Here is a 15,033-nt window from a genome sequence, read left to right as displayed (position 1 = left end):
TTTCCAATGCCACAGGGCAATTCACTAACCGGAGTGACAGAAGAACTATAAACCTGCATTAATGACCACAGCCCCACATTAAGTCAAGCTTACAGGTAAACAGTTTTCCCTCTGCACACTTGCCCATCACAAAAAACATGCGGCTGCTATTGAATACACATATATGAAAGTCAAAAACTAACTGGTGACACAGATGCCATTAAGAAACAGACTGAGTGACTGAGACATAAGTCTTCAGAATGTAAGCCCTTGCATTTTTTATTTTGCTGATATTTTAGATCCTCTTGCAATGCCTGCTTGGCAGAACACCTTGACTGTATCTAGAACAACGCCAGAAAAACAGACAAATCATAAAGCATTAGATACATTCCTCACACAAGCCTGTTAAACCTTAAGGCATGTACATGTATGATGACATTTAACATTAAAAAGACAAACAGTAGCTGTAAACCCACATTAAGATGTATTAACTGATACTCCACTTAGACTACAAAAATTGTTTTAATCAGAGTATCTAAAATGTTTAACTACCAAAGTAGTTAACAACCCCTTAGACAATGTTTCCTAAAGGTTTAGTTGTGAATGTATTTGTTACTTACTTGTGCCAATTCATAGTATCCAGCTGAACAGGCCAAGCAAAGGAGACTCTCTCCTTCTTCGGTATGTTCATTTACGCTTCTTCCTTCATCCAGCAGCTTCCGGACAGCATTTACATCCCCATCTGAGCATGCTTCTGCCAAACTGCGACTGGAAAATCATTTATCACAAGAGTAAGCACAAAACAGATGGGCAGTGTTCTTATGCAAGGAAATAGTCTTAGTGCTGATGGCAGCACTAAGTTTTACTAGAAAATATACCTTGTAACTTTTTTTTTTTTAAAAAAGAAAAAATTACATTTATACATTATTTCCATTGGTGAAACGGAGATAGAGACCTTGCTGATGTCCATATTAGATCTTGCTCTCAGTTGCTAGCTTACCACTTGCTCTTATATAGGCTACATGAAGAAAAGTTCTCTGCAAATCACTTTGTTCTGTGTGTGCAAAATACAGAAGTAAACCTCATTGATGCTGTTCACACTTCTCTAGAATGCCAGATACACACAGGCTACGACCATGACAAGCTACAGGTACCAAGGCAAATTTCCTGTAAAGATAAAGCCAAGAAGTGAACAGCCTAGCATCAAAGAGGCTACTAATACCAAATATTGCCACAAAACAAACTTCCTGACCATTGTCTTTCTCAAAGTGGGACCATTTCCTTCCCTGCACTAGCCCAAAGCTTTCTTTTTTTTTTTTTTTTTTTTTTTTTTTAAGTGAACATGTGAATTTCTTCTTCTTAAGCAGCCATTTCAAACAAAGAAAAACCCTTACCTCACCTAATGAGGTCTTAAAGGAAGAAAGGAGAGGAGTCTTACAAAAAGTTTACCTTATTTCCTTTTATACAACAGTGAAAGTATATTACAGAACTTTTCATATGGATGAAATAAGCCAACTGAAGTACACTTTTTTTGAACAGCACTAACACCACAAATCCTACACGGAACACTAATAACTGATCCTTCATAAGCCAGAATAGGTAATTACAAGCTAAGCGTTAAAAGGCAATGACCAGACATACCCCAAGTTCTTGACATCTAAAAGCTCAGGAAGTTTATAAGCACTACTTTAACCATCATTAGCTTCTACACTAAAGAAAGGAGCTATTTCTCCTGACACCTAGGGAAGCACACTAAACAGATCTAGAAAAAGGTGAGCGAACTTCAATTTACTTTGAACCAAATCTGTCTTTTAAATCTTCTTCTGCACCAAGAAGTCTATTTCTAACAGAAAAGACAACTGCTAAAGCGTGGCTGACCACTTCAGTGTAAACAAAATTAAGCCATTCTCAGTATCAACTCAGTTACTTATCTAAATGATATTGTTTTGTTTGGAAAACATATGCAAGGAATCACACTCCCTGAGCCACCAGGAGTGAAAATACATTTAATGCCGTGGTTGTAGAAGGAAAGGGAGGAAGAGCCTTCTAGTAGAAATGGCAGTGGACTGTATGTGATGCATTCCCACTTGTATAATTTATTTACAAGATATGGATGCTTATGTCTTAAAACAAAAGCTATTATATTCAGATTCATTAAAAACCTTCAACTTTTCTTCTCTGAAAGAGACAATCATTCAAGAAGTTTATTTGCAATGAAGAATATATCCATCTGACTGCAGCATTTCCTCAGGAAAGTATGCAAGTTCCAATTTTTCCAAAGACTAATGGTTAAATGACATTAAGGCTTTATTTTAAAAGGAACCCATTTGCCAGATACCCAAAAATGTACTAACTGTGTACTAACTAAATGTAACTTAACTGTGCTAGTCACAGAATCATCTAGGTTGGAAGAGACCTCCAGGATCACCTAGTCCAACCTCTGACCTAACACTAACCAGTCCTCCACTAAACCACTAAACTCTACATCTAAACGTCTTTTAAAGATGTGAGGAATAGACCAATCTCCTCCTTGCTACAGCCTCCTTTAAGGTACCTGTAAGAGAGCTATAAGGTTGCCCCTGAGCCTCCTCTTCTCCAGACTGAACAACCCCAGCTCCCTCAGCTGCTCCTTGTAAGACTTGTTCTCCAGACCCCTCACCAGCTTTGTTGCCCTTCATAGTAGTAGCTGCTAGATAAAACAAGCTGAGATCTGACCTGAATAGAACATTCAGGTATCTGATCACGTATATTTGTATTATAATCACTTTCAGTGTTTTGACAAAATTGATAATTTCACCCATATAAAAAGAAATAGACTTTTCAAGATTTCTGATCTGAGATTTGAAGTTCAACAATGTGTGCAGTCACTACCTCAACAGTTTAGGAACAACTTGTGTTCACTTACCAGAATAGAAAGTACTTCAGGCCCCCTAATGATGTTTTGAAATTACCAATGAAGAAGTAAGCTTTTGCAGCTTAGTTTTATAATCATGGGAGTTGAATGCTATTCTCATTAATTAGCACCTAAAAAAAGTTACCAGGTAAGTTTCTTCCCCCCCCCCCCCAAGTTCTTTAGCAAGACTCCTGGGCAAATCACTACCCTTTAAGTATTTGTATTAAAAGTTGAAAGAAAACACTATGAACTAGATCCTTTAGTTTCCACAAAATATGTGGAGGCAGTAAATAGAAAAATATCACAAACTCTTCTACAGCTAAGAGCTTAACCAGTTTTTGAAAACGAAATTAGTTATCTATTACACAGAAAGAACAGCATTTCCTCTAATCTACCAATTAACATTTTTGTACTTCTCTTATACTTCTATGGTAACAACCTGATGTGGCAGCCCTTACAGCTTCAGATTCAATAACTTTGCTTATGCTAGTACTGCAGCAGGAATATTACTAAAGAGTGACTGTAAAAAAATAATTTGAAATTAAAAAATGTTCTATTATTCAGGAGCTGTGGGTGGGGAATGATCAATACGTACTTGTCCACTTGTCCTGCATTGTGATTGTTCTCTGCCCTCATCCGTGTCAATGCAGCAGCAGCTTCATCCAGTGCACAGCTGACAGAAGACGTCAGTCTTCGGAGAACCTCAGGATCTGCGAAGGCTTTACCATCGGCAGTGGACAATTTACCAATTCCTTCAGTGTACGTTCGTTCATCAGTGAGGTTAGTATGAAAGTCACACAAAAGAAATGCAAAAACACTATTTTAGATTTCAGCCACATGCACTATTAGTTGAAAAACATTTGCAAACATGCCAGAAAATCAACTACTTAAAACTGTTAATGCTTGTCTACAACCTGAACATTAACTGGAATAAAGCACTAATAAAACTGTCTTTCACAAATTAAAATACAAATTAAAATCTTGGGAAGGTGGAGGGACAGATACAGGACTACAGGGTTAAACCCACCCACAGACATATGGGAAGAACGCATTATTCCAGACTTGGATTACAGTTATCTGCATGTGAAGAAGAATTTCCCACTTTGTTCACCCAAATTCACCCAAAGTAAAGTGGATTTACCTCTGATACCTTTTTTTTTTTTTTTGCTTCTTTTAAGAGCGAGAAAAAGCTCTAAAAATTAGCTGAAATTCCCACTAATATAACATTCTAAACTGTATAGTTCCAGCTACAAATAAGAAATAAAGTATTTTAAGTATATTTGAAAATAATGCCCCTTCTCTACTAACATCTCCCTACACAGTAGAAACACTTGGATTCAATGAACTTTAACTTTTTTTTTTGGTGTTTTATTTTAATCATTTTCTTTCCTGCAGTACAACACAGAACACTACTGAAAGCAGCTATTTATCTCTTTCTTTTACATGGTTGCTATAAAGTCACAGTACAGCTCCGTAGTTTTACTCCACAGGTTTTATTCCATGAAGTTCATCACAGCCTTCAACAGGGTTATATTCACATATACAATTGTGAAAATAGCGTAAAGAAAAAAACAGATCTAACAAAAAAAGCTTCACATGCTAGAGACAACAAATGGTCACTAGTTTTTAGATTCACTATCTTTACCAGTGATGAAACAGTAACTCTTCAGTTCCTTAGCAGTTAAATGTAGCCAAATTAGATATAAACCTCTGGGGAAAAAAAAAACGCATTTCATATCTCTGGACATTTGCTATTTGGCATGTGCACACTTCCACAAGACTGACTGACACCATGTTTCCCACAACTAGCTTGCAGCTATTCCAGTGTAAATCCTGAAATCACACTTTGAAAATGTCGAGTGCTGCCTTCAGACACTGTATTTCCCCAGTTTGAGAGCATCTGTTTTGTTTTACATTAATGCAAGAACCAACATTAGCCACATTTTTGCGTCCTAAAACAACTTACAACAGCATATGAGATGCTTTGTCACATAACCACATAACCTTACACCACTGTTGCAGAGCTGTAAGTGCTGGCTTAGTGTTCAAACCGAGTTGCTGGGAACAGTGAAGAAATCCTATCCCATCAACTCCAGCAAGACACCATGATGGGATGCAAAAAGTACTTGGATGACTGAAATTGAGAGTACACTAAGGAGACTGATGCTGAAGGGTTGTGGCCAGCTCTGAGCACATTCCTTCCCCAGCTCCAACCCTGTCTCTAGATCACTTCAGATAATTTCAGCAGTATCAAGAAGCTGTGAAAAGGCATTGATAATGAATTACCCTCTCTGTGATACAATGAGAAATCCCAGGTAGATTCTAAGCACATCACACCTGCCTGGTTTTCAAAGACAGGCTAGCACTAGTCCTGACTAATGTCCTAATCATGATAGGAATCTCTAAATCTTCAGTCAGAAATTGCCAAAACCATGCCGAGGAGCAGTCAGACCAAAAAAAATATAGGGCTACAGACTCCTTACCCCACTTACGAGGCTGCTGGCGATGCCTCCAGCCTGTTGAGGCCATAACCTTTTTAGCCACTGCTGCTAAATATAGCGAGGCTATGAATAGCAGGACTCCAACACCACAGCTCATACCTCACGTATCAACGCACACTGAACGTGTTGGCAGTTCAAAGGGAAGCAAGTTGGGATTGCTCGGGAGCAAAAAGTCTCTGCACCCACGGCAGCGGTGCCCCACAGCGGGGTACAGCCCTTGGGGAAGCGCACAGGGAACAATCCAGCACTGGTCACGCAGGGAAGTTCTTCTGCATGGCTCTGATGTCCCAAGGCAGCTCCCAGAGGAAATTACCCAAATGTTTACAGCAGCTATTTCTGGTGGCAGGGCTCACATGTGCTAACTTGGAGTATATCTGCAAGTACTGCCTAAGGAAAGAAAGGGAATTAAGAGTTCACAACGCAGCACTGAGGCCTCATCTGGGACTGGTGTAACCAAATCTGACCACTGCGTTAAGCAAAATGGAAGAGTACAAGAAGTCCAAAGGATTCAGAAAAATGATCCCTGAGCAAAGGCTACATTTAGTGTACATAACAGCAGTTTTCCTCTACCCAGAATGGTCTCAGGAAGGAAAACTACATACCGCTCTGCTGCTAGCAAAGGAGGTGAGAAATAAAAGCTCCAGTCAATGAACAAAAAGTTTCCTGGCTATCTGCAACTAAACTAGGTATCCAAATCATTTCAAATGATTTGGGTAGCCAGACAGACAGAATACCTAGACAGGCTGCAGAATTCACCTCTGTACGTAAGAAGGGATGAGGTGAGACAGCTGGGACAGATGTACAGGCTGCTGATCCTGGCCCTGTATGGTGGGGGGGTTACCTGCGCCTCTTCGGCTAATTCTTTGCTCATCTCAGAGCTGTAGAGCCTGGTGAGTGCCCAAGAAAAGCTGCTGGATCTCATCAGGATGAGGTACAAGCAAACAGAACCTGCACTTGGCTAGTGACTCCATTCCTAAAGTTTGTTCTTCAAAGCTTTCATACACGGGATTTCGGAAGCCAAAAGAAATAAATCATGCACAGACCTCAGCCCTGTGTCCTATGACACAAATGGGATTCAGCCACTGCAGAGCTCCTGTTCCAGAAATCTGTTTTCACGGATTACTACCAATGGTTTCCCAGGGGAATTACCACCCCACAGGTCATTGCCCCCTCCCCTTACAGGTGTTACAAAGCACACCGACAACTCACTTCACTGTTTCCTGCTTTGTTCCAAAAAAGGTGATATAATCCCAAGGACTTTCAGGTTGTAAACTGAAGCAGCCATTTATTTACACAGCCAACTCCGGCTCAACAACCCCGGTGCCACTCCTTGGTGTTAATTTCAGCTGGCAGAGGGGAGGACAATGACACAACACTGTTGTCCAAACAGAGTTCAAGGGCATCATGACTCCACAACCTGATCACTTTGTTATTACACGGTAAAACTCATCAGCAGCCAGCCACCTGAGACATCCGAGCAGACATTTGTTAGGCTGGGGATGGTACAAGGGAGTCAGACTACAAGCACTACCAAGCTGGATGCTGCTGACACCTGGCATTTATTTCCCTTTTGCAGCTTTATAGTACTATCTAAATAATAATTACCAACCAGCTCGGTGTTTACTTCTGTGATTTAGGACGACTATGCTAGAATTTTATTGCTCTAATACTCATTTTCTAATCTCTGATTTAACTTTGTGTCCATGTGATTACCACTTGTTCTCGTGTCACTCCACTAGTTGTTTCCAACACCTCACGCACACATGGACGGCAATCACGAGCTCATCATCTTTTCCCATCCTCCACTAGAAGCATCCTCAAGAGGATTCTCCATGCCTGTGATCATTTGTGTGTGAGAAAGATGAATTCAATTTTCCACGTTATTCTCACTTGCACTTTCCTGAGTCACAAGAATTGCTAAGGACTTCAGAAAACGCCTGAGCTGAAACCTACGGTGTTTGACATTCTGCTTCCTGTGGCACAACGTCACACTTCCAAGAATGCAAAGCACCAGAGATGCCGTCTAGTATCTTTTTCCCCCATGGTCTGATCACTGTTGCAGGGTAAATCTATAAGGAGAAGAAGGGAGCCACTGCAGACTGATCTTTACTGAGAACAGTCCAGTTGTTGAAGATATGGCAACAGTGACAGTCTCAATGCAAAGTGAAAGGCTACCACTAGAATTATCAAGAGTATGTTGAGAAGGAAACCAAAAAGAAGTACTTTTGTTCAACTGCCACACAGAATACCAAAAGAAGTGAATTTGGAAATTAACAGGTTCGCCTGGGAGATGCAAGGCCAGCAGTGTTACATGATGGATAAGAGTAGAGCCCTTAATCCTGGTCTCTCCTGACTGGGGATAAACACTGAGCTCCTCCTCACCCAACACATCAACGTGCAGATCTCTGAGCTGAAGAAGAGAAGTACCCCAAGGGAACGGTTCTGAATTCGAGGATCTGCAAGGCCATGAGTCCCTCTACCAGGCCACAAACTACTGGATACACAGTGCACAAATTCCAGCTGCATCCGCAAAAGATCTTTCCACCAGGTTAAACATTTCAACAGTTTAGCAGCCTCACAGAAACTGAGCTTCCCGGACAACTGCCTAGGATGTAACTGGGTTGACTCTGGAGCAACTGCACACCAAAAGGCGAGCTTTAAGGCCCCTTCCAATCCAAACCATTCTGTGATTTCACCATGAGGAATCGGAGATTAACATCATCTGAAAACTATGTACGTGTATTTTCACAATTCAAACACAGAAATTAGAAGTCATGAGCAAATCCTGAAGAACCTACAGAAATACCTCAGTCCAAAGTTGTTTTAAGTTCAGTGTAGTAAAGGCACGAGTCAGGTGATTCTCATTCTAGCAACCATTCCCTTCCCTTTCTATTTCAAGAAAGGGAACAATCTCACAGGAGCATCAGTTGCTCTGTCCTTCCTAAAGCTCATATCAAGAAAAATACTGAAAAATAGTTCAGAGCTCGTAACTCACAATTATCATAATTTAAAATATGTTAAGAAGACTGTGGTATGGAGCCCATGGTTACGTGCATCACACGACTGATGTCAACATATGCTCGGAGCAATCCCCATTGATGTTCAAAAGAGATCAACACATACTGCAAAAAGCCAGGTCTGATAGCCCTCACCAAAAACAAACAAAAAAACCCTGCTGATTCAGTGCTGATTGCCTTCCCCTCAGTCAATTCCAGCACAAGGTATGATGCAACATACACTTGAACCATAGGATCACAGAATATTAGGGATTGGAAGGGACCTTGGAAGATCACCCAGTCCAGTTCCTGCTGGAACAGGAACACCTCGATCAGGTCACACAGGAACGTGTCCAGGAGGGTCTCGAAAGTCTCCAGAGGAGACTCCACAACCCCCCTGGGCAGCCTGGCCCAGTGCTCTGCCACCCTCACTGTGAAAAAGCTTTGTCTCACATTTAAGTGGAACCTCCTACATTCAACTTGCACCCATTGCCCCTTGTCCTATCATCGGGTGTCTCCAGAGAAGAGCCTGGCTCCGTTCTCCTGACACTCACCCTTTAAATATTTATAAGCATCAATAAGGTCACCCCTCAGTCTCCTCTTCTCCAAGCTATAGACCCAGCTCCCTCAGCCTTATACCAGTGTCTGGAGTTGCTCTTGCCCAGATGCAGGACTCTACCTTTGTCCTCATTATATTTCATTAAATTTCTCCAATTTAATTCTCCAATTCTCCAGCCTGGTGAGGTCCCGCTGGATGGCAGCACAGCCTCTGGCATGTCAGCTGCTCCTCCCAGGTTTGTGTCATCAGCAAAATTGCTGACGGCGCATGGCATTCCCTCATCCAACTCATCAATGAATATATTGAACAGTACTGGTCCCAGCACTGACCCCTTGAGGGACTCCACCAGATACAGGCCTCCAACTTGACTCCGTCCCATTGACCACAACCCTCTGGCTCCTTCCCTTCAGCCAGTTCTTGTCCAGACCACACTTCCTCAGTTTAGCTGTGAGGATGCTGTGGGAGACGGCATCAGAAGCTTTACTGAAATCAAGACAGACCACATCCACTGCCTTTCCATCATCTATCCACCTGGTTATATCCTCAAAAAAGGCAATCAGGTTGGTCAAGCACGACTTCCCCTTGGTGAAGCCATGTTGACTGCCCCTAATGACCCTCTTGTCCTTGATATGACTGGAGACAATGCTAAGGATAAGTTGTTCCATCACCTTTCCAGGGACAAAGGTGAGTCTGACCCGTCTATAGTTACACTGGTCCTCCTCCTTGCCCTTTTTGGAGACTGGAGTGACATTTGCTCTCCTCCAGTCCTCAAGCACCTCTCCCAGTGCACATGACTTACCAAAGGTGATGGAGAACAACCTAGCAATGACTTCCACCAGCTCCCTCAGCACCTGGGGGTGCATCCCATCGCGACCCATGGACTTATGGATGTCCAGCTTGCTTAATTGGTCCTCACCCAGCCTTCCTCACCCAAGGCAAACTCCTTTATTTCGACTTCCTCTGGGACCTCAGGGGTATGGGGCTCATCAGGACAGCCTCCGGCATCACAGACAGAGACAAAGGCCACTGAGACCAATCACCAGCTAACAGGCCAAGTTTATGATCTCACATTTGTCACAAAATCTAACAAAACTGCAGCTCACGTGGAACCATCTGCTAGTCCCAGAAGCTTAACTGAATCTTGTGTTTTCTTAAGGTCTCGAACCACTCTTTCCACAAAGGCAAGTCGTGATGCAAATGGAGACAACTTAAAAGAAATGAAATGAAAATCAAGGTCAAGAAACATGCCTTATTTTTTAATGGTATTTGAAGAACCTGAATATGCATGGAATACAAGTAGCTGACTCTACTTTGCTTTCCAAAAAACATTTTGACTTCAATATCATACCGTAGAAGTCCTCTTACAAGACCTTTGCCCCTACGTAAATACACTAGTAGCAAATATCCTATTTGCCGTAGTATTTTTTTTTTTTTACCTCATCTTTCACATTATTAACAATAAAGATGAAATTTGAGTAGAAACCTTCATTCAAAGTTTTTGTATTCTCAATGTCCCAACATATAAAACAACACATAGTTCTGTCACAAACTTGCTCATCACCACGCTACCCAGAAAACTTTGATTATAGCTTTTTCTCATCCTTTAAGAGAGACCTAAGCTTTTAAATATCTCAAAAATCAGGAACTAGTAAGATGCTAGCTTCTAGCATAGACATAAATACCTTAGGACAGGCTCTGGATCTTCTGTTCACTACTCCTTCCCCTCTTACAAGATTTAGACTTTGAAGGAATCTCAAAATAGAAGAGACCTCAGCAAGAGGTAATGCTCATTTCCTCAGTTCAAAACCCCTCACCTACAAGGGACTCCTGCTTACTGAACTAGGTTTAATGCTTTAAGTTTTCCCAACCCAATCCTGAGATGAGAAAAGTTCAGCATTTTTGCTGGAAACCAATCGTGCAACAAGGCAAATGAAGCATCTTTCTGACAGGACATTTTATGTGAGCAGAACATCACTGGCATACTCAGTATATCTCAATTCAGGAAGCATTTAAAACACACTAAGCTTTTCCTGTCTCATGGGATGCCTCCAAATAAAAGACAGGCAAAAAAACATTTGAAGTTATCGCTAACCACCTCACATGTACAAGCCAAAGCCAGCCACAAACCTTCCTAATGCTTCCATTCCTCATGCTGATGCATTTTCAGAGTAACAGCATTTTTAGTACCCTGGCCTTATCTAAAGGCTTCTTCACAACAGTAAAACCCTGCAATTAGCACTGCCATGACCTTATCCAGCCAAAAGTTTCAATCATCTTTCTATAGCATGTAGTATAACCTCTGCTTCAGGGAAGCAGTGTCTATTGCACACCTAACTCTGAGCTGATTTGTGTAGTTTAACTGAATCTGGCACTGCTGGGATGCATCTGGGACCAGCTGGGCCATCTTACCTCAGCAGGATTGTGGCCAACTAGTGCAGAGCAACTGCAAAACGTCCCTGCAGAAGGTCTCAGTCCGTCTGCTCTTCCTCAGCCTACACTGTAGGGTTATTCAATCCAGTAACTCCCATCAATGGGCAATCCCATACAGCTACAGAAAAAAAATTCAAGCTTTCCCAAGCACGATACCTCTACAGAAGTGAGAATAATCTTCCCTATGGACGGTACTGGCAAATAGAGGATTACAGAGGATAACCTTTGGCACTAGAGGCAATCTGACAGCAGATAGACCTTGCTTAACTTGAGTAAGCCTTTGCTATCTTCCAAAACTCTTCTGCAAATAGCTCTACAGGCTTAAGAGCTCTTGTGAGAAAAGGAGCCAGTACTCATGTCAGGAAAAATTCTTAATTACAGTGCAAACGAAACTTGAAGTTACGCCTAAGCTGAAAAAAAAAAAAATCAGACAATGGCAGTGCTAATATTTAAAATCCTGGCATGTCTGAAACACGACCTCAAAAGTTACAAAAGGCTTGTAAAAGTAGACGAATTTGTCTTGATTGGGAAGGGACAGAACAAAGAGCAAGAATAAGGTAGCAAATTCCAAATCCCTTCTGAGAGAAAAGGGAACAGAGAATAAACATTTTTATTACATAATGGTGAAGTATTTAAACCACAGCTAACAAACTCCCAAAACATGTTTTCGTTTCTTTGAAATTTCTCCTTTAAAAGAAATTTTTCCTGTGTATAAAGCTTTAATGCTTTTCTAGAGGAAAAAAAGACAACACAACAAAACTTTTCTACATTTTTACAATTGGTCATTACAACACTATCGGTCCCAGGCAGGAAGTAGTAAGAATTTGATACGGTACATTTTATTTTAGTTTTGTTTTCTAAAATGCTAAAAAATTACATCAAGGCTTTGAGTCTTCTCAAAGTCAAGCATGTAACTCTCATCTTCAACAAAGAATACGAAAATCATAGTCTTATCTTAGTTCCAGTGCACTGAAACCTTACTGTACCATTAAATATCCTGTCCTAATGCACTAATTTATCCCTTATATACATTTGATACAAACTTCCGCTGCAAAACTGTATTTTTCCCTGCATCGCTATGCGCATCTACATTTCTCTCTCAGCGTGAGTTTTCAACCCTTGTAATTTTGCTAATGCCCTTTTTTGCCCATTACACAGAAGTTAAGCAAATTCTTTAGTTACCTCTTCTTCAGTTGAAATAACAGGGGATATTCTAGCATCTGGCTGCTGCCAGAAAGGCAGATGACAGTGCTCCTCCTATTCCTCTTCAGCCAGCTGTATCCAGGGCTGCATCAAAGCTGCATGGTGAGCAGGGCGAAGGAGGTGATTCTCCCCCTCTGCTCTGCTCTTGTGAGACCCCACCTGCAGTGCTGCGCCCAGCTCTAGGACCCTCAGCACTACAAGGCCACGGATGTGTCAGAACAAGTCCAGAGGAGGGACACAAAGATGATCAAGGGGCTGGTGGAGTGCTTGTTCCATGAAGACAACCTGGTCTGGTGGGAGGTGTCCCTGCCCATGGCAGGGAGGTGGGAACTACGTGATCTTTAAGGTCCCTTCCAACCCAAACCATTCTATGATGCTATTATTCTGATTTTTCCCAAGGCACTCCCACCAAGTGCAGGACACTCACATTTTGGGAAAAGGAGCTTTATGGCAGAATGGCAAGTTGAAAGTGACCAGCAAAGGGTCCAGCAAATACAACTGGAAAGAGAAGAGCCAATTGCAGAGCTAGGAACAGAAGATTCCTGCCTGACAGTAAGAGCAAATAGGCACCAAGTTACCTCAACCACAATGTTTCTGTGCTAGTTATTCAGAATGTCCAGATAGTTAGGTTTCCTAAGAGAACACGTTCATAAAAAGAAACAAATTTGGGTTTTCCAATATTTTCTCCGTATTATATCTCTATCAAAGAAGCATTCACCTGATTACAAGGTCACAAGCTACCAGATACAATCCTCAATGCTTCTGATTCTTTAGAGGAACCCAGACATTTGGACACGTTCATTAGAAATATGTATGTGCATAAAGCCATGCTGATCAAGCAACCAAGCACACTTTCTTTCCTAACATATTACGCGTGGTCAGTATGGAAGCATCACATATTATTCCTACGTTACAGTCACAGATCTTTGTCATCAGCCATTTTCTGTTCTTATCAATTAGCTGCAAAATCCATCCCTGAATACAGTACGGGATGGATGCTCATACAGAGAACTAACGGTCTGCTGCTGCTTTTTGTGCACCAACTATTAGCAAGTTTTACTGTTCACAAAACTTCAATCCTTTCATCAAAAGGGTGATTCTTCCATTCTTCCTCAGCTGGAGCCTAGCCACATGTGTTCTTGCCAAGCACCACAAGTTCTTCGATGCTGCTGAAGCCAGAACACAAAACAGAACTGAAAATTAGCTGCAGATGTTGCACGGCAATGCAGAGGTGGATGCTCCAGCAGTAATCACAGAAGGTAGGAAGTTCTCAAAGGGCAAATGACTTTCACCCATCTCACTGCAGTTAAGCATCTGGTACAAGTATCTGCCTCTTGGATCAGCTCTTGCTTTAGAGAAGCAGCTAGAATTAACACACAAGCAATAATACAGTAAGAACTTGCCACTTCTGTCAAAGTCATGATTTAAACAGCAATTCAGTGACCGAATTGCTTTGAACAAAGCAAACTAGCACAAAACCTGAATAATTTTATTCAAGTATGGCAAAGTACTCATATTTCTTCTAGCAGGTACACAAAAAAAAAAAAAAAAAACAATTATGAAAACAGACTTGTCTAGCTTAGCCTGGAGTAGCCACTTCTTTTAAAAACATCTTCGCTGGGAGAACTAAGCCTTGCAAGACATTAAGTGTACATAGATGCATTTGAATTTAGATCTAGAGGAGGAGAAAGCTTCTATTTACTCATTATGAGTTAACAGCAAAAGTACAACACCAGACCAGAAAACAAAACAAAACAACAACAAAAGAAACTGACATCAACAGGGACTGCTGAGTGAGAACTATAATGGAAAAGAGTCAGAAAAACACAAGGAATTGCTCTAACTCTGGGACAGCTGCAACCCAGTCTAACTACAACTATTGAAAGCCGCATGTGAAGCCAGGGGTGGTACCTGCAGCAGATTTTTCCCTAGATTCCAGCTGTAAAGATCTCGTGTCAAATTAGGAATCTATACTGGAATACGTAGGAAAAAATATTCTGTATCCTACAGAAAAGTACAGTATCTTGCCAGTTTTCCCTCAGAATATAAACTGGGCTTACTGCAATATTACAGAAGTTCTGAGAGTAACTCAGGTGTTTTCTATAAACCAAGTCAGAGTAACATCTAATTCTATCAGCTGCATAACACTTTTGTTTGGTTTTGATTTTAAAAAAAGGTCTTCTACCCAAGGCAAAGTCTCCTTTCTAACTTGTTTTTGATTGCAAATAAATTTAATCTTGCATTTTACAGGAATATTCAAAGCACGATACTAACCTTAATCCAAATGAAAAAGGACAGGATTAAGCACTAGTTTATAAACTTGTACATTACTATGGACATGAATTTGTTTTGGAGCACCTCTAAGATGAAATAGGAGGGACTGTATATTATATATTAAATTTGTATTTGATATCGTAATATATACTGCATATTCTATGTTAAATATAAGCTTATTGCTTCACTTTTGAATTT

The 15,033-nt window shown here is 41.0% G+C and overlaps 1 protein-coding gene across 11 annotated transcripts in view; it reads right to left on the bottom strand.

The window, feature by feature from the left end:
- LOC309883543 (ankyrin repeat and KH domain-containing protein 1-like) overlaps positions 1-15,033 on the bottom strand; it is a gene marked incomplete at its 3' end in the record, with an annotated part of 112,898 nt that overhangs the window by 70,386 nt on the left and 27,479 nt on the right. For all 11 annotated transcript variants that reach the window (XM_082771690.1, XM_082771688.1, XM_082771692.1 and 8 more), the window contains exons 3-4: positions 3,468-3,624; positions 600-747 (exon numbers count right to left, since the gene is read on the bottom strand). In XM_082771690.1, the coding sequence (XP_082627816.1) occupies positions 600-747; positions 3,468-3,624 (305 nt within the window). The remainder of the gene's footprint in view (positions 1-599; positions 748-3,467; positions 3,625-15,033) is intronic.

The sequence above is a fragment of the Aythya marila genome (genome assembly GCF_965140915.1).
Source record: "Aythya marila genome assembly, chromosome: 14".
Classification (NCBI taxonomy): Eukaryota; Metazoa; Chordata; class Aves; order Anseriformes; family Anatidae; genus Aythya; species Aythya marila.
Note: the sequence above shows the minus strand (reverse complement) of the source record. Positions and strands in the feature narration are given on the sequence as shown.